This window comes from Pleurodeles waltl, chromosome 5, assembly GCF_031143425.1.
Source record: "Pleurodeles waltl isolate 20211129_DDA chromosome 5, aPleWal1.hap1.20221129, whole genome shotgun sequence".
NCBI classification, from domain to species: Eukaryota; Metazoa; Chordata; class Amphibia; order Caudata; family Salamandridae; genus Pleurodeles; species Pleurodeles waltl.
The window spans coordinates 1,730,452,990-1,730,473,711 of NC_090444.1; the positions used below are offsets into that span (position 1 = coordinate 1,730,452,990).

General features: G+C 48.6%; 1 protein-coding gene across 2 annotated transcripts in view; it reads left to right on the forward strand.

The window, feature by feature from the left end:
* The first annotated feature begins 14,350 nt into the window (after positions 1 to 14,350).
* LOC138296716 (cytochrome P450 2K1-like) overlaps positions 14,351 to 20,722 on the forward strand; it is a 412,132-nt gene continuing 405,760 nt past the window's right edge. The window contains exon 1 of one of the 2 annotated variants that reach the window (XM_069236117.1): positions 14,351 to 14,622. In XM_069236117.1, coding sequence (XP_069092218.1) covers positions 14,425 to 14,622 — 198 coding nt within the window. In that variant the 5' untranslated portion in view covers positions 14,351 to 14,424. The remainder of the gene's footprint in view (positions 14,623 to 20,722) is intronic. The other variant, XM_069236116.1, reaches the window with a different exon arrangement.

Sequence of the window (20,722 nt, forward strand, 5' to 3'; positions counted from 1 at the left end):
GAAACCCCCTTCCATGAGGATGCCGGCTCCGAATGGAGCCGGCGGAGTGGAAGGGGTGCGACGGGTGCAGTTGCACCCGTCGCGATTTTCAGTGTCTGCTTGGCAGACACTGAACATCTTGGTGGGGCCCTGTTAGGGGGCCCCTGCAGTGCCCATGCCATTGGCAGGGGCCCCCAGGGGCCCCACGACACCCGTTACCGCCAGCCAGGTTCTGGCGGTCAAAACCGCCAGAACCAGGCTGGCGGTAAGGGGGTCGGAATACCCATGGCGGCGCCATGGAGGATTCCCTAGGGCAGCGGGAAACCGGCGGGACACCGCCGGTTTCCCGTTTCTGACCGCGGCTGTACCGCCGCGGTCAGAATGCCCATGGATGCACCGCCAGCCTGTTGGTGGATCATCCGCGGTCCCCGGCCCTGGCGGTAGTCAACCGCCAGGGTCAGAATGACCGCCTATATGTCCTACCTTATCCATACACTGCACCCTGCCCTTGGGGCTACCTAGGGCCTACCTTAGGGGTGCCTTACATGTAAGAAAAGGGAAGGTTTAGGCCTGGCAAGTGGGTACACTTGCCAAGTCGAATTTACAGAGTAAAAATACACACACAGACACTGCAGTGGCAGGTGTGAGACATAATTACAGGGTTACTTGTGTGTGTGGCACAACCAGTGCTGCAGGCCCACTAGTAACATTTGATTTACAGGCCCTGGGCACCTCTAGTGCACTTTACTAGGGACTTAACAGTAAAACAAATATGCCAATCATGGAGAATCAATTACGTACACATTTTAAACAGGAGCACTTGCACTTTAGCACTGGTTAGCAGTGGTAAAGTGCCCAGAGTAACAAAAACAATAAAATCAGAGTCCAGCACCCATCAACAACCTGGGGAACAGAGGCAAAAAGTTAAGGGAGACCACGCCAAGGATGAAAAGTCTAACACGTGTCCCCCCAGCTAAAAGTGGGGAGCAACTACCCAACCTCATGGGAGTTCTCATCACTAAGGCGGAAGAACCTGGACAGACCATCAGCATTGGCGTGCTCTGTACCAGGACGATGTTCCACCGTAAAGTCCATCCTCTGTAGGGAAATGGACCACCTCAACAGTTTTGGATTCTCACCCCTCATCTGCATTAACCATCTGAGGAGCCTGTGGTCGGTCTGAACTCGGAAGTGAGCCCCAAACAAGTAGGGTCTTAGCTTCTTCAGTGCCCAGACCACAGCAAACGCTTCGCGTTCTATGGCACTCCACCTACGTTCCCTGGGTAGTAACCTCCTGCTAATGAAGGCTACGGGTTGATCTAGGCCCTCTTCATTAAGCTGTGAGAGTACTGCTCCAATACCATGCTCTGAGGCGTCTGTTTGCACAACAAACTCCTTGGAGTAGTCAGGTGCCTGCAGCACAGGTGCTGTGCACATGGCAGCCTTCAGGGCATCAAAAACGTTCTGGCAAGCCTCTGTCCAGATCACTTTCTTGGGTTGCTTCTTAGAAGTCAACTCCGTTAAGGGGGTAACAATGGTACCATATCCTTTAACAAACCTCCTGTAATATCCTGTGAGACCTAAAAAGGCTCTCACTTCAGTCTGGGTCTTGGGAGACTCCCAAGCCAGAATCGTGTCAATCTTAGGCTGTAGGGGTGCCACCTGGCCACTCCCCACCTGGTGTCCTAAGTACACCACAGAACCCTGCCCTATTTGGTACTTGCTCGCCTTAATAGTGAGGCCTGCCTTCTGCAGGGCCTCTAACACTCTCCAGAGGTGTTGCAGGTGTTCCTCCCATGTGGAACTAAACACAGCAGTGTCATCCAGGTAGGCGGCACTGAACTCATCCAGTCCTGCCAACACCTGGTTGACCAACCTCTGAAAGGTGGCAGGGGCATTCTTCATCCCAAAGGGCATCACATTGAAGTGGAAGTGCCCATCTGGAGTAGAGAATGCTGACCTCTCCTTTGCCCCCTCAGTTAAGGCAGTCTGCCAGTACCCAGATGTTAAATCAAACGTACTGAGGTACTTGGCAGCTCCTAACCGATCAATGAGCTCATCAGCTCGGGGGATGGGGTGTGCGTCAGTCTTGCTGACCGCATTGAGACCCCGGTAGTCCACACAGAACCTAAGTTCTGGAGTGGCACCAGGAGCAGCAGCCTTTGGGACCAAGACCACTGGGCTGGCCCAAGGACTGCTGGAGTGCTCAATAACCCCTAGGGTTAACATTTTGGAGACTTCCTCCTTAATGCAAGCCCTGACCCTGTCAGTCACCCTGTAAACCTTATGTTTAACAGGTGTACTGTCCCCAGTGTCCACATCATGTGTGCACAGGTGTGTGACTCCTGGGATCAGGGAAAACAGCGAGGCGAACTGTCCCAGCACGTGGCGACAGTCCCTCTGCTGTTCCTCAGTCAGGGAGGGGGAGAGGATCACTCCCTCCACAGACCCATCTTTCTCTCCTGCAGACAGGAAGTCAGGAAGAGGCTCACTCTCTTCCTCCACCCCATCATCTGTCGCTAGGAGCATGGATAGCTCAGTTCGCTCAAAGTGTGGTTTTAGGCGGTTGACATGTAGGACCCTCAAAGGGTTTCTGGGGGATTGCAAGTCTACCAGATAGGTGACCTCGCTCTTTCTTTCCACCACCTCAAAAGGCCCAGTCCACTTATCTTGGAGAGCCCTAGGCTCCACTGGTGCCATGACCCACACTTTTTGTCCAGGCTGAAACTCAACCAGAGTGGCATTCTGGTCGTACCACTGTTTCATATCCTCCTGGTTTGCTTCCAGGTTCTTCTGAGCGAGACTCCTGAAGCGTGCAGTCTGGTTTCTTAGTGCCAGCATGTAGCTAAATACATCCTGGGGTGGTTTACTAGGAGCTTTCTCCAAAGCCTCCTTCACCAGACTGAGCGGTCCCCTCACAGGGTGGCCATAGATGAGCTCAAAGGGGCTAAAGCCAAGTCCCTTTTGAGGCACCTCCCTGTAAACGAACAGAAGGCATGGCAAGAGAACGTCCCACTTACGCCTCAAGGGCTCTGACAGGCCCTGAATCATGCCTTTCAAGGTGCGGTTGAATCTCTCAACCAGACCATTACTTTGGGGGTGGTAAGGGGTTGTGAACTTGTAGGTTACCCCACACACCTTCCACAGAGACTTCATATAAGTGGATATGAAGTTTGTACCTCTATCAGATACCACCTCCTTGGGGAACCCCATGCGGGTAAAAACCCCCATCAAGGCACGTCCCACCACGGGGGCAGTGACCGTCCTTAGAGGAATGGCTTCTAGGTACCGTGTGGCATGGTCCACCAAGACCAGGATGAACCTGTTGCCCATGGCTGTCTTAGGATCCAGAGGCCCCACAATGTCAATTCCTACCCTTTCAAAGGGAGTGCTGACTACAGGTAAAGGTTGGAGGGGAGCTTTGCATTTCCCCCCACTCTTGCCACTTGCCTGACAAGTCTGACAAGACCTACAATAAGCAGCTGACTGCTTGTGCATCAAGGGCCAGTAAAAGTGGGAGAAAAGCCTCTTATAGGTCTTGTCCTGCCCTAGATGTCCTGCCAAAGGCACATCATGAGCCAAACCCAGTAGGAAGGCCCTGAAGCACTGGGGTACCACCAGCATACGAGCTGACCCAGGCTCAGGAACCTTAGGCTCACTGTACAGGAGGCTAGCCTCCCAATAAATCAGGTGAGTACCTGGCGCCTCGCCAGCCGCCTGGGCTGCAGCCTGCTGCCGCAGCCCCTCAAGAGTAGGGCACTCCTTCTGCGCTGTGCAGAATGTTTCCCTGGTGGGTCCCCCTTCCTGCTGCCACTGCGACAGCTCAGGGATCTCCCCCAGTTCAGCCACCTGTTCCCCTGTAGGCTCCGGGGCATCACCCTCAGGCTCTGCCTCCTCCCGGACCGTGGGAACTTCTGGGGCTGGTTTCCCATGCCCCCTGCCCTTCCTCTTCTTGGCAGTCCCCTGGGCCACTGTTTCAGGCTTCAGGGGCTCTTGACTACCCTGATTGGCTGCCATAGACCGGGTGGATACGCATACCCACCCAGGCAGACCCAACATCTCCAAGTGAGACCTGTGTTCCACCTCCTACCAAGGGGAATCCTCCAGGTCGTTACCTAGCAAACAATCAACAGGCATGGTTGGACTCACAGCTACTTTCCAGGAACCTGAGACCCCCCCCATTCAAAGGGAACCTGCGCCACTCTGCAGAGGCGCTCTGAGTTGTCTACCGCAACTACTTGGTGAAGTACCCGGGGATCAATCTGCTCTTCAGACACCAGGTGACTCCTCACTGTAGTCACACTGGCTCCTGTGTCTCTCAGAGCCTCCACCCTCTGTCCATTGATGGTCACCCATTGCCTGTACTTCTTAGTGTTATCAGGCACTAGGTTTCTCTGGACCATCTCACTCTCCCCTAGTGAGACAAGGGTCATTTCTGCTGGTTCCCACCCACCTGAAACCAACTTCTCCCCAAGCGCTACACTGGCCAAACCCTGGGACGGTGCACCAGTGGGTGCCGGTGTACTTTTGGGGCATTTGGGGTCCCCCCTCACATGACCCACCTGGTCACATGCATAGCACTTACGTGGGGGACCACCTGCCACTGGCTTCCCTTTGGACAACCACGGCTTCTTTTCACTGGGGGGTTGGGAATCCTTACCCTGGGAATCAGTTTGGGGCCCTTTAGAGAACTCCCCCTGTTTGCCCTTACCCCCCCTTTCTTCTGAGAGGGACCCTGCCCACCCTTGGCGTGGTCTCCCCCATACCTCTTTTGGACCCTGGTGCTCTCCCAGCGGTCCGCTTCCTGTGCAAGCTTCGTGGGGTCAGTCAGCTTGCTGTCAATGAGGTGCTGGCGCAGCTCTGGAAAACATAAACTGTACAAGTGCTCCCAAGCAATTAAATTGTAAAGCCCCTCATACGTGTTTACCTTACTGCCCTTCACCCAACCATCCAGTGACCTGCAAAAAGAATCAACACATTCCAACCATGTTTGGGATTCCTTTCTCTTGTAGGATCTAAACTTCTCCTTGTACTGCTCAGGGGTGAGACCATACCTGGTGAGTAAGACCTCCTTCATGACAGGGTAGGTGAGATCCTGAGCATCCCCTAAGGCTGTCAGTGTGTCCCTCCCCTCTGCCTCAAAATGCTTCCACAGGGCTGCCCCCCAATGAGCTTCAGCGACCAGGTTCATTTGGAGAGCTGACTCATAACCCTTGAACCACAAGTAGATATCATCCTCCCTCTTATAATCCCTCACAAGGTCTTTTGGGATGTGTACCCTTCTCTCAGGCTGCACTGTAGGATTGCTGCCACCATCCCTACTGGGCTGACTCCTCTGATCTATCTCTTTTAAACTGAGCTCATGAGCCATTGCTAACTTCCTTTCCTCAATGGCCAGCCTTCTCTGTTCCATCTCTAGACTGAGCTTTTTCAGCTCCAATTGGTACTCCCTCTCTGCCTGTCTGTCCTGTAACTCTCCAGGTGTCAGACCCTTGGAGGATACACTGCTACTTGCCCTAGAGACTCTTTCCCTGGGAATAACAGGTCCCCCCACTATACCATTATGTACTGATTGCTCTCCCTCCTCATCCTCATCCTCCTCCTCATCCTCAGTGTGCCCTCCAGTGCTTCTGGTTGTCACCCAGGCCCTCAGCGCCTTTTTCAGCTCATTCTTCTTGGAAGAGCTCTTAATGGGACAACCAAAATTTTTACAAAACTGCTTTAGCTGAGCCAATTCGACCTGGCAAGTGTACCCACTTGCTAGGCCTAAACCTTTCCTTTTTATACATGTAAGACACCCCTAAGTTAGGCCCTAGGTAGCCCCATGGGCACGGTGCAGTGTATGTTAAAGGTGGGGCATGTACTGCTATGTTTTACATGTCCTAACAGTGAAATACTGCCAAATTCGGTTTTCACTGTTGCAAGGCCTATCTCTCTCATAGGTTAACACAGGGGGCTGCCTTTAAATATCTTTTAAGTGTAGTTTCCCTTTGAGAGCAGACAGTAAAGTGGAATTCGGCGTCTCTGAACTCACAATTTCAAAATACATCTTTTGGTAAAGTTTTTTTTTTTTTTTTTTTTAAATGCCACTTTTAGAAAGTGGACATTTTCTTGGTTAAACCATTCTGTGACTCTGCCTGCTTGTGTATTTCCTGTCAGGGTCAGACTGACAGTTGGGCTGTATGTGAATCCCCTCTAGAGAGTGACACAAAGGGAGCTGGGGTGTCATTTGCACATCTTTATGGGCCATCTGAGCTAGAGTGGAGGGAGGAGTGGTCACTCACATCTGAATGGGCTGTGCCTGCCCTCACACAATTCAGTCTTCAACCCCCTGGTGTTAGTCTGGAGCCAGCCTGGGCAAGGCAGGATCTTGTGAACAACATAGACTTTCCTTTGAAGATTGCCTACTTCAAAGGCAGAAAGGGGTAGTAGTAGAGGACCCCAAACCCTAGATTTTTAGATTACTTCTGGATTTAAGAGGAACCTCTGCCAAGGAGAAGAGAAGAAGAGCCGGAGGAGAAGTACTCCCCCTTTGCCTGTGACTGTGCTTTTATGGGTTGCCCTGCAGTTGCTGCTTCTGCCTGAAAGAGGACAAAGTCCTGACGTTGTGGTATATTCCTGCTTGTGAAGAATGTCCAAGGACTTGGATTGAGCTTGCCTCCTGTTATGAAGTCTCAGGGCCATCAAAGACTTTTTCTGCCAGCACCTGGACTTTTTGCTGAGACTCATGCCCTGCCAAGTGGTGCCCCATCCAGTCCCTGGGCCCTTGAAAGGTGAAGCTGATAGAACAAGGACTGAAATCCACACACAGGACGCTGTGCAGGGAAAATTTTGATGCACCACCTGCAAGGCGGCTAAAAAAATGATGTGACACCCACTTTGCAGCAAAAATTGATGCTCCACCTGCATCACGGCTGGGAGATCGACCCATCGTGGCTGGAGAAACAATGCAAACACCAGCTTGCGGCTGCTGATAACAACGCAAACCCCACGCAGCGTGGTTTTCCAACACCGTGCGGCTGGATTTCTCATGCATTATTGCTGGGTATCAAAAATCAACACAAGTCTGCGTGGATCCGAGGTGCCTGTCTGGAAATTGATGCATCTCTCTCTTTCGGGAGAGAAAAACGATGCAGTGCCTACCTGACTAGAGCAGAAATGACGCACGGTCTCGCTTGTGAGTACGAAATCGATACATTGCTGACTTTTTCGACGCACGCTCACCCGTGCAGCTTTATTTTCTATGCAAACTAGGTACTTTGTGTGACGACAATGTTTCCATTGTTTTCTATGGTGTAAGACTCTTATTCTTTTGAGAATTCATATCTTGACTTGTGTATGTTGGATTTTGTTGTTTTGGTCTTGTTTGATTTAGATAAATATTGCCTATTTTTCTAAACTGGTGTGGTGTCCATTTTTTAGTGTTTTCAATGTATTACTGTGTGCTTTGGCACAAATACTTTACACATTGCCTTTGAAATAAGGCTGACTGCTTGTGCCAAGCTACCAAGGGGGTGAGCAGGGGTTATCTTAAGTGTGTATCTCCATTGCCCTGACTAGAGTGAGGGTCCCTGCTTGGACAGAGTACAACTGACTCAACCAGAGACCCCATTTCTAACTTGGCAAGCATCTCTCGCTACATTCGAGCACTGCCTTACTCTTTTTACATTTTGGTCAGTTTCCTGAATTAAAAATTGAAGAAAAATAAGCCATGCCATTTATAAAGATTAAACACTTTCATTCAGGGTAAATATTTTGAGATACCATAAGATATGTGTTCACTTTTTCTACAGTATTTTGAAATGTTTTCTATTTGTACTTTTTTAAACAATATTTTACAGCCAAACACTAGCAAAGCCAACAGCTTTGCAGGTGCATTACATAGGATAGACAATTGGCTATGCCAATACTTGTGAATTCAAGGTAGCTAGAAGCTACATACAGCCTAATGCAGTCAAATGGGTCATTGCGCATTTGCTTCTCTTTCTGGCCCAGATGTACAAAGCATTTTTCCAGTCACTAGGGGACCCCTTCCCTTTTGAGAATGGGAAATGTTAGAAATGGGGTCTCTAGTTGGCAGTCAGTGTACATCCTGTCGAAGTAGGGACCATCACTCTAGTCTAGTCACTAAGATAATCCCTTCTCACCCTCTTGGTAGCTTGGCAAAAGCAGTCAGGCTTATCTCAAAGGCAATGTGTAAATGTATTTGTACACACACACACACACACAAACACACACACAAACACAGTGAAAACACCACAAAAGTACTCAACACCAGCTTAGAAAAATAGCCAATATTTATCTGAGTAAAACAAGTCCAAATCGGCAAAAATCCAACATAAACAAGCATAGATATCAATGTTTAAAGCTAAAAGAGTCATAATCTATAGGAATCGATGGATGTGTTGTTTTAGCACAAAGTACCTGGTATGCGACAAAAATAAAGCTGCAGGAGAAACGATGCATCAGAAAAACAAGCGATGTGTCAATTCCTTAATCGCAAGTGAGCCCGTGTGTTGATTCTTTCTCCTCCCGGTAGGCGACGCATCGATTCTTTCCCCCTCAGGAGAACAATGCTTTGATTTCCAGACATGCAGCCTCAGGTCCTTGCTGCAATGTTGAAGATTTGACGCCCAAGGTTCATGCATGAAAAATTCCGACGCGCTTTGCAAAGGGTCTGCATTGAGAACAGGCACTGAATCGATTCTCCAGACACGAGGCTGGCGCTGCATCCAAAGTTTAGCTGCAGGACAGGCGCTACATCGATTTTTCTGATGCGCACACAGTGGTGTGTGGATTTTCCCCCGGAGGTTACCAGCTTCCACTTCTAAGGGGCCAGGGATTGGATTTGGCACCACTTAACAAATCCAGACTCTCAGCAGAAGAGCCCAGGCACTGGCAGATGAAGCCTTTGATGTTCCTGAGACTTCACAAGAGGAGGCAAGCTCAGCTCAAGCCCTTGGTGAACCTTGGAGAACTTTGGAAAGCAGGATGGAGAAAGCAAAGTCCAGTCCTTTCACTCCCACGGCAGGCGTAGCAGCATCAGGCCAGCACAGCAAAGCAACAGGCAGAGTGGCAATTCCTCCTCAAGCATCCAGTTCTTCTCCTTGGCAGAATGTCCTCAGTCCACAGGTGTTCTGAAGTTGTGGAGTCAGCAGTCCAAATCTTCTACTCATTTCTGCCTTTGAAATAGGCAAACTTCAAAGGAAAGCCTTTGTAGTGCCTGTCTCCCCCTGTCCTTGCCCCAGACACACTGTAGGGGGTTGGGGACTGTATTGTGTAAGGGCAGGCACAGCCCTATTCAGGTGCAGGTGTTAGCTCCTCCCACCATACCACTCTAGCCCAGGAAGACCTATCAGGATATGCAGGACACATCTCAGCTCCCTTTGTGTGACTGTCTAGAGTAAATTCACAAACAGTCCAACTGTCAGTCTGACCCAGATGTATATTCCACAGCCAGGCAGAGGCACAGAATGATTAAGCAAGGAAATGCCCACTTTCTAAAAGTGGCATTTTCAAACTTACAATCTAAAAACTAACTTTACTAAATCTTATACTGTGACCTCAGAGACCCGATACTCTCTATCTGCTCCAAATGGGAACCTGCCCCTAAAAGATATTTCAAGGCAATCCCCATGTTAACCAATGGGAGAGATAGACCTTGCAATCGTGAAAACCGAAATTGGCAGTGTAACACTAGCAGGGCATGTAAAAACACAGCAGTGCATGTCATACCTTTTAAATACAATGTACCTTTCCCATGGGGCTGCCTTGGGCCTACCTTAGCAGTGACTTACATGTAGTAAAAGGGAAGGTTTGGGCCTGGCAAGTAGGTGCACTTGCCAGGTCGAACTGGCAGCAAAAAACTGCACACACAGACACCGGAGTGGCAGGTCTGAGACATGTTTAAAGGGCTACCCATGTGGGTGCCATAATCAGTGCTGCAGGCCCAATAGTGACATTTGATTTACAGGCCCTGGGCGCCTCTAGCACACCTGACTAAAAAATCATATATGCCAATCTTGGAGAAAACCAATCACCAATCCTATTTAGACAGAGGTTAGCAGTGGTAAAGTGCCCAGAGTCCTAAAGCCAGCAAAAACAAATTTCAGCACAGGATCATAACAGGAGGTCAGAAGCTAAAAGACAGGGAAAACCACACCAAGAGCTGACAGGTCTAACAGTAAACATGTATTTTTAAGAACAGGCAGTGGTCCCACGGGCCACTGCCTACTCTTACAGAACGAAACTGCAAAGCTTTGTTTTTTTTTTTAAACATGTTTAAAAAAAAAAAGATTGCTTTATTAAAAAGCAATCATAAACATGGTGGTCTGCTGACTGCAGCAGGCCACCTCTGTTATGCCTGCGGTTTCTAATGGGTCTCAAATTTTGACCTACCTAATTAATATTCATGAGTTCTATTTGCAACCTACTAGGAATAGCTAATGATACATTAGGAATACTGATTTCCTAATTGCAATTCGCAGCGAATCAACGAATCATTTGTTAAGCACGCTACTCACCCTGTAGGGTCTCAAGGCACTGGGGGGAGGGTTGCTACTGCTCGAATAGGGTCTTGAGATGTTTCCTGAAGGTCAGGAAGTCCTGGGTCAGACATAGGTTGACGGGGAGGGAGTTCCAGGTTTTGGCAGCGAGGTGTGAGAAGGATCTGCCGCCGGTTGTGGTCTGGTGGATGCAGGGGACGGTTGCGAGGCGAGGTTGGTGGAGCGGAGCTGGAGGGTGGGAACGTGGAAGCTGAGACACTCGTTAAGGTAGGCAGGGCCTGTGTCGTGGTGAACCTTGTGTGTGTGGATCAGGAGTTTGAAGATAATCCTCTTGTTGACGGGGGCCAGTGAAGGTCTCTGAGGATGAGGCATGCGGAGGCGTTCTGAATGCGCTGAAGTTTCCTCTGGTGCTTGGCAGTTGTTCCCGCGTAGAGTGTATTGTCATAGTCCAGTCTGCTGCTGACGAGGGAGTGGGTGACCGTTCTTCTGGTTTCAATGGGGATCCATCTGAAGGTCTTACGAAGCATGTGGAAGGTGTTGAAACATGAGGATGAGATAGCGTTGACTTGCTGGGTCATGGTGAGCACTGAGTCCATTATGAAGCTGAGGTTGCGTGCGTGGGTGGTGGGAGTTGGTGCAGCTCCTAGTGTGGCAGGCCACCAGGAGTCATCCCATGCTGATCGGTTGGAGCCTAGGATGAGGATCTCCGTCTTATCAGAGTTCAGTTTGAGGCGGCTTATCTCCATCCAGTTGGCGATGGCATGAAGTCCGTTGTGGAGATTGGTTTTGGCGGTGGTGGGGTCCTTAGTGAGTGAGAGGATCAGTTGGGTGTTGTCCGCGTAGGAGACAATGTTGAGGCCGTGGGATCGGACGATGTTGGCGAGCGCCGCCATGTAGACATTAAAAAGGGTTGGGCTGAGAGAGGATCCTTGGGGGACTTCGCAGATGGTCTTGGTGGCTTTTGACAGGAACGGAGGGAGGTGGGCTCTCTGAGTTCTGCCGGAGAGGAAGGATGTGATCCAGTCCAGAGCCTTGTGACGGATTCTGACGTTATGGAGGCATGTGTGGAGTGTGTGGTGACAGACAGCATTGAAGGCTGCCGAGAGGTCAAGGAGGATGAGGGCCACAGTTTCACCTTTGTCGAGCATGATCCTGATGTCGTCGGTTGCAGCAATGAGAGCGGTCTCGGTGCTGTGGTTCTTGTGGAAGCCGGATTGGGGGATGTCGAGCAAGCTGTTGTCCTCCAGGAAGCGGGATAGTTGGCTGTTGACTATCTTCTCAATGACCTTCGCTGGGAAGGGAGGAGGGAGATGGGCCGGTAATTCTTGAGGTCTTTAGGGTCTGCCTTTGGTGTTTTGAGCAAGGTGTTGACTTCAGCGTGTTTCCAGCTCTCCGGGAAGGTGGTGGTCTCGAAGGAGCTGTTGATGATAGAACGGAGTTGGGGGGGCGATGATTTGGCTGGCTTTGTTGAAGACATGGTGAGGGCAGGGGTCGATGGGTGATCCGGAGTGGATGGTGCTCATGGTCTTGGTGGTGTCCTAGTCGTTGGTGTGGGTCCAGGCGCTCAGGAGGTTGGGGTGGTTGGGTGCGTTGGGGTTAGTGTTGGCCGCGCTGGTCGTGGGGATCGGGGAGGCGAAGCTGCCGTGGATGTCTGTGATCTTGCGGTGAAAAAAGGTGGCGAGGGAGTCGCAGAGGTCTTGCGAGGGGGGGGTCGATGGAGCAGGACTTGGAGTTGGCGAGTTCTTTGATGGTGCTGAAGAGCTCTTTGCTGTCGTGCATGTTGTTGTCGATTTGGTCTTTGTAGAATGATCTTTTGGTAGTCTGGATGAGCTGAAGGTGCTTGCGGATGGCTGTCTTGAGGGCGGCGTGGTTGCTCTCTGTTTGTTCGTGGCGCCATATCTTATTGATTTTCTGGCACTCCCGCTTGAAGGCCTGAAGGTCGGCAGTGAACCAGAGTGCTTTTGTGCTGGTGCGGGTGTTGGGTGGTTTCCTAAGTGGAGCGAGGGTGTTGGCGCAGTCTTCTAGCCATTGTTTGACGTTGAGGACGGCAGTGTTGGGGTCACTGGTGTTGGGTGGCGGGGCATGGGCGAGGGTGGAGATCAGCTGGTTCTTCGAGATCTTGTTCCATCTACGGCGAGGGGTCTGCTGCGGATGGTTGTGAGCAGTAGGTTTCTGGAAGGTGAAGAGGACACCGCAGTGGTCGGGCCAGTGGAGTTCGGTGGTATGGGTGAAGGTGATGTGGCTGCTGGTGGAGAAGATGGGGTTGAGTGTGTGGCTAGCTGAGTGGGTGGGCATTGTGACGAGTTGTTTGAGATTGAGGTTGGCGACGTTGGCGAGGTTGTCAATCAAGGCTGACGAGTTGCTATCGTTGGTGTTCTCTAGGTGAGAATTCAGGTCTCCGAGGAGCATGTAGTCCGAAGAGGCGAGGGCGTGGGCGCTGATTGTGTCGGTGATGGCATCGCAGAACTGTGGTTGGGTGGCTGGGGGTCTGTAGACAAGGGTACCTCTGAGGGTGGTGTTGGCGTTGACGTGAATCTGGAAGTGCAAGTGTTCTGCGGTATCAATGGTGTTGTGGGTGTTGGTTGATATCCTGATTGTGCTCCTGTGGACTATGGCGATTCCTCCTCACGGTTTGTTGGTGCGGTCTCTGTGGGTAATCTTGTAGCCTTCCGGGATGGTTATGGCGATGTCGGGTTCCGAGGAGGGGTTCATCCAGGTTTCCGTGAGGAAGGCGATGTCTGGGGAGGTCGAGGTGAGAAGGTCCCAGTGCTCGACGGCATGCTTGTTGACGATGCGGGTGCTGAGGAGGATGCAGATGAGGTGGTTGTGGGTGGAGCTATTGTGGTGCTTGGTGGCTTGGGTGCAGGTGAAGTTGCACATCCAGCAGGAGAAGGGTCCATGGGTGTGCCTCGGGGAGGCAATAAACGAAGAAAAAGGCACAGAACAGGGGAGAAGAGGCAGGGAGCAAATAAAGGCACAATAGAGGAAAAACTGCACGAAAAAGACAAAAGACAGATTACAGGACAGACACACAATACTTACGGCAACCACTAGACATGGGATGAGGCGCAGGCGGGTGCCTGAGTGTGGTGGAGGGCCTTGAACTCGCAGCAGTAGCGAGGGCGGGGTCGGGGGCACGGAGGCAGACAGGAGGAGCTGCGGAGCGTGAAGAGTGAAACCCGGCCTAGAATCAGGTCAGGGGTCACTTGCGAATTGCAATTAGGAAATCAGTATTCCTAATGTTAGTACGTCTGGCCCTTAGGATTGTGTTACTCCGTCACAAAAGTGACGGATATCCCTTCCACGGTATTACAATTCCATTATCTCCTATGGATGCTGTAGTATGGCAGACGGGGTATCCCTAACATGTGTGAATGAGTAATCCGTTCACCAAACTGTAAAGAGTCTGATTTATAACTCGGTGGACAGGTTATTCCATCATAACGGTGACGGATATCCCGTCCGCCGAAATCTAAATCCCATAGGACATAATGGCCCTAAGTCTTTATTCTGAAGCTCTGCGGGTGCTTTTAGTTCTGTTTTTCAGCTCCCAGTTCCACTTGTGCTTTGGATGTGTGTTTCTATGCCAGAAGCCGTTTACTCCGATTTGATGAGATTCCTTACTGCAGACACCCAACTCCTACATTTTTAGATACTGATTATTAAAGTCACACCCTCTCGCTAATGGGGTACCAATAACCAAATGAACTTGCCTTCATCATTTTTTTTTTCATTCATTCGTTTTTGTATATGTAAAGAAATACTCCTCCCCTTTAACACCAGGTGGCTGCTACGGCACACGAATAACATATTGGGAGGAGGAGAAAAAGAGGGACGCAGCAATATTAAATTGCATAACAGGCGGTGAAAAAACTTATGAAGGCGTTCCTGTTTTTTAGTACTCCGCGATTCCCTGACCGGCGGTGGTTGTGTTGCGCGAATGCCCGTGGAAATGTATTTTACAGATCCCATTGTCGCATTGCTGCTCTGTGTTTTAACTGTCGTTTTTCTAATAAACGTCATAAATGGACGAAAGAGCGACAAATACAGCAACTTTCCTCCCGGACCGAGGCCACTGCCGCTCATCGGTAACCTGCACATCTTCAACCTGAGGAGACCTTACCTAACCTTGTTCGAGGTGAGCGCAGTGCGTACTTTTCTGCTCTGTTTAAAGAATTGGCGTGTTTCTCTTATATAAAAGGCGCGTGTTTGAGTTGAAATAATACTCTTGGGAGAACCATGTACCCAGGGAAACAAGTATTCTTAATCGGAATTTTCGCCTTCTCCCCACCTCCCAAAGTGAAGAATATAAAAGAAAACCAGTATGTCTATCTTTTCCATGCTAGTGTAGAAACACTGGGGCCACGATTACGTAGATGGCATTTGTGGTACCACACTCTGATGCCAAGTTTCTTGACTTTTGTAAAGGTTTGCTGGCGCAAAGGTCATTTTTTGCACTAATCAATCGGTGCAAAGGTCCTTGCAAAATTACACTAACCACTGCAAAATTTCCTGGCATCATTGAAAAATCAACTTGCTAATGGGCACTTATTAGATCAATGTTTTATATAGGTGCAAACGCTGAGCTATGCGTTTTTGCAGTTTCTTCTGCATATGTAACAGGAAATGGAGCAACTCTATTTTGGCCCCTACCCTGTATGCAACATACAGCTTTTACTAGGGAGCAAATTAATGGAGCAAACTAGACTTGTGTGCGCTATTGGCCAGCAGCAAAATTAGATCTAAAAAATGGGAGGCAGAAGGCTGAAAGCCCCTTTCAGGCAGACATCGGCATAAAGCTTCACCCTGTGCTGGTTCGCTAGCGAGTGGTTTACAACACATTTATTTATCGTAATGTCCTCGGCCGCCCCACGGTCAGTGGCGTTAACAAACGCCCCCGCGCCTTATGGGTGGTGGTGGCGCGCTCCAGAGGGCCCCTTCAGCACAGTACCCAGTGCAAGGACGGCAGGCCCCTACCTCTGTTCAGGGGGGAGGGGACCCCCAACAGAACCTTTGCAGGGGCGGGGGGGGCTGGAGGGGGGTTATGTTTTGTTAGCCCTGGGCTGAGTACGTAGTGCTTCTTGCCCTCTACACACTCCTTCCTCACGAGGTGATTTTTTTTAACCTTTGCAGTTTTGCAGTAGTAAAGGGAATCATCCCATATTCACTGAATCGTGTACAGCTGCGTAAATTGTGCCTCTTCTGTGTATCAGAAAATAACCCTGTTTGTCACCTGTTCTGGAACTATGCCCTTGCTGCACTCACGCTGGAGATTCGTGACGTTTGGTGAGCATGTGGGTCCCTACTTGCAAACAGTTTGCTTTTAGTTGGTTTGACTTACTTTTGTTGGGAGTCTCGGCTTAAGCCCGAGCTCTAGATTTAAACTGGAACATTAGTCACAGGAAATTATTTGTGAATCAGAGCTCTTTACTCTACAAAATGACCAAAATGGCTAGCGCTATCAAGTGTGGGGTGGATGAATTCAGTATTAACTTCACCACAGAATCTAAGAGGGCGAAGCAAAGCAGACAACAAGGAGGAGCAGGGCACCACACACAAGAGGGAGCAGTGGCACATTTATTTACACTTTGTTAGTTCATCGTGATAACCGTGCCCTGCCCTGTGCTTAGTCCATCAGTTATGTAAAACTAATCACAAATCGGCACAGTAGCACCTTACAAAAAAGTAAATAATCCACTCCATACTCAAGTATACCCTGGCCAAGTAATCATCTGATGTGTGTAAAGTAAATATTTTAGCTCCGTTTTAGGTTGCAGGTGAAAGAAGAAGAACTGCGCTTGCTGTCGGTTTCCATGAGATTTCCGTACAATGTCGAAATCCACCCACCATGTACAGTGGGGTGTATGGTGGCATTCCTAGCTGCAAAATGTTGCCGTTTCTGAGGAAAGGAATGATTCCTTTTACGTGAGGCCTGGATACTCTGCAAGGGTCTTTCAAATATGTTTTTTATCAAGACAGGGTTGCATAGCGGACGGATTTATCTGCCAGCACTGCTTTACTTTAATTTCGGCTAAGGGCTGGGATGGGACTACATACTCCAGCTTCCTTTGGGGCCAGAGCGCGCTCGAGCACTCCCGCTGCTCCGGTGTGGTTGATGATGGATTTTCCCTTCCGGCCCTGCTGGGGTGGGATTACGTCGCCTAACTTCCCCTGGAGCCACAGCATGCCCATAAAGCCTAGGGCATTGGTTCCCAACCTTGTGACTTCTGTGGACCCCTACTTTATCAGTACTGAAACCCGGGGACCCCCAGTGAATCATTATTGGAACCTGGGGACCCCCCAGTGAGTCATTACTGAAAGCTGGGGACATAATCTGTTAATATTATAAAATTTCCTAAACAGCCGCGGACCCCCTGAGGAGACTTTGTGGTCCCCCAGGGGTACCCGGACCACAGGTTGGGAACCACTGCCCTAGAGCTCTCCAGCTGCACAGCTTTCATTGCGGAAGGATTTCTCTGCCTGCACTGCTGTACTTTGATTTCAGGCCACGGCTGGGGTGGGGCTACGTACCCCAGCTTCCCGTGGGGCCACAGTGCGCTCATAAGTGCTCGAGTGCTCCCACTCCAAGAGCAGGCCCGTCTGTGCCCATCAGTGCCCGGAGAAAGCTGGACTGGGCCTACTCTCTTGGCTTTCTCCTTTGATATTTTCCTTGGCTCTGTTCACGTTTACAGATACTATGGGAAGAGAAAACATCTATCCACCTGGCTAAACCCAAGTCTCCTGGCAAGCCTCGCACTTCAATAATTAACTTTATAAATGCCACAATAGGAACAACCAACAAATACATTTCTAGCATGGAAGAAAGACTAACAATTGGTAATCAAAATATAACAGAGTCTGCTAATGATCATACTCAAGTATCTGTTTTTAACAAGTCTCCCAGGCGAGTTGAATTAAAAATGATAAATGGCTGTGTTCAAGATATCTCAGTTTCCAGGACTTCAGTCTCCCCGTCTGCCCCTGCTTCACAACCACTCCTGAGCATATGAAGACACGTGGTCCGTCCTTAAGTATTAGATACCAACTCTTTGACAGGGATAGTAATAAACACAAAGGTCTCTGCAAAACCAGTCAGTTCCAAGTCTACAACTATAACCTCTAGGGTAAACCCGGACGATTTTCAGATATTGCTTGCATGATTCCAAGCACTGGTGACTTTAGTGAAGAACACATTAGACACCATTTCTACCAGATTAACACACGTGGAGAGCCTGGCTACTAGTTGCTTAGATATAATGCATCTTAAAGCAAGCTCTGTTACCTCTTGCCATTTACCTAAAGCTAGCACGGTGCTTCCCCTCGTCCAGCCACTTTCCCTCCTTACACCAAAGGTGCACCTAGTGCCCCTCTTTAAACCACGGATAACCAACCAACCTCACAGAACTCTGTGGCCATTCACTTCTACCGAGAACCATAACACAACTCCTCTGTTACCTCCTAGTACGCAACTTCATAACGAGTCGGCTACCGGCCTCATGGGCAGGAAATCTGACTTTCTGGATCTGCCTCCTGAAGCAACACCTTCTGTTATAATTCTGGCCAACATACCAACCTTACCTATCGTGGACAGTGAATCTTGGGAATACTTGAGAAACAAGTCCTTCAACGGGGTGAACCACAAAACAGGCTTATAGGCAGCCCTTTTTGACAACAAAATGGTTAGAAGAGTAAAGTGGGTTGGCTAAAACGTTACCCGGTGACTGTCTCTTTAAATCACAGAATTTAGTTGATACTTTTCTCTGTAAAGCAAGCTCTCTTTCTGTGTCTACAAATGAAATAGCTGTTTTACCGGTTGGTTATTTTTATCAACCTATGACTAAATCCAGCTGCCTAAGTCTATTTGCCAGACGATTATCATTTGATGCTCCTGACTTTCGGCCTGATTTTTCAACTCATATTCAGTTTCCTATGTTAGCGTCTTTAGGTAGTGTAGACTGACTTATTGCTAATCCACTTGCAGCCTCTGTATCTGGCTATGACGAAACACTGGAGGACATTGGGTCTTTGCAGTGTTTAAATGATTGTCATTGCTTGCCAAACTTCTATTCCCCTTTAAGTAACTTGGCTAATTCTCCACTATAGATCCAATGTTTAAGGGTGTGTCACATGAAATGAATTACAGAGTCATATTTTGGAATGTAGCAGGCGTATTTGCGAAAGCTGATACACCAGAATGGTTGGGCTCGTAACAAATTTTCAGATTTTATATCTCAAGAGACATGGGGCCAGATGTAGCAAAGGGTTTGCGCCTCGCAAACGGCGAAAAACGCCGTTTGCGAGGCGCAAAAGCCTCTCTGCTATGCAGAAATGCATTTTGCGAGTCGGATCCGACTCGCAAAATGCATTTCCGACTCGCAAATAGGAAGGGGTGTGATAGAGCGGTCCGTAGTAATAATTTACCTGCGTTTGGACGCTCTTTAGGCCGATGAATCTTTTGACTAAGTGGGAACTCTCTGTACTCTTAATTCGATCAATCTCATCAAAATCAATAATCAATAACGAACATAAGCAACCCCTTGAACGACATAACACTTTACAATTAATCCAGAATACATTTCGGCGAACCCTGACCTTTCAGTCAGGAATAACCACAATAGTTTATTGCAAAGTTAGTGAATTTATTTCCCTATATTAACAAAGCTAGCACAATGTAAATGTGTCTCAACACCAAATGATAAACATATATGAACATTAATAGCTGTCCATAGCGTCACAACAAGTGTAATCTATGAAGCATTTGAATCACAAGGCATTCGATAATGGCAATGCAAATCACTAATACGATAATCTGTAATGAACTAATGGCATACATTTAGTCAGCATAACAAGATCTCAAATTGCATCGTGTGACATATGGAATCCTCATCTAACCTCGAATTAGCATCAGCATGTGGGACTTCATGCAAAAACAATTTAGCAACATTAATTTAGAAAACTCCTAACTAGGGATCTTACCAAAAATCAGCAGTTGGTTACCTAAAAGAAACACAATGCAATTTTACAATTTCCTTTCATATTTACCAATTACGATCAGCATACAAGGAAGTCTTCGTCTCACAGGTACCGTTCTTCGGTCATCATGGGTACCGTTTCTTGATCAGCATGGGACGGGACAAAGGGGCAGGGGTGAACGGGGCAATTGCCTCACGGCGGCAAGGTAAACTACTACTTCATGCAAAGGGATCAGATCAAAGTTACAGTCTCTAGGGCAAGAATCATTTAAAGTCTCTTTCTCTCCCGTTAGAGAAAGAATCAAAGTCTCTCAAAATGGCGTCGCAGCAAAGTGGGCCATAATAGCTACGAAGTCTGCAAAATGGCGGGTATCGAGCTGGTAATGGCCGATAATCGCGCAAAGGCAATCATAGCACGCAATGGCCACCTTCTTCTTGTGCACCTGGTTTTTTATAGACAACAGTTCAAATCCAGTAGGGTCTCCATTGGAGGGTTCATAGGTTAGCTTCAAATTGACCAATCAAAAACGACAGTTCTCAAGCTTTTACTTAAGCATACATTATCCTTGGAGATGGGTACGCAAGTTGCAACATTGTCTCCCAATTAGCTTACTTTCAGAGCCTCCATTGTCCGCACCTGCAAGTCGACCTTGAATTAAAGAGAAAATATGCCAGGCTGGCACTAACTTTAAGATAAGCATGTGAACAGCTTCTGTGGAAAAGTACAGCTTCAAGCAAAAATACACGTTTATTAGCACAGTGGAAAAATACGAGCATCTAAACCGTGAGACCAGGCAACTAGGCCAAAGCCTCCGCTAAAGTAATGCTAAGCTAAAACATTTCAAACAAGCAAATCGTAGCACACGTTTATGATTATGTCAGATTAGTGCAATTCTAATATACCACGTTATATAAAACACGCATATAAATGATGGCAAACTACTCTGAGGGCACATTTTGTCCCCGTACAATCTTTATTAGTTCGGTTAATGTCACACATGATTATTTCAGCACTACGTTTAAGCGTTAATAAATCAAAACCTTCATTTTCTGCATCATCAATCCCTCCTCTGATGACTACTTGTCATCACACCAAACCACGCCCACAAATTTTATTCCATTAAAATTCTGTCAGTTCCCTTTTCCTTTTAGTACCCCTAGTTTGCGCTTTGTATTCTTCTGCCATTCTTTTCATAATTTTCTCTTCTTTTCTTCTTTTAATTCTTTCCATAATCATTATTATTCCCCTTTTTATTCCCCAAATTC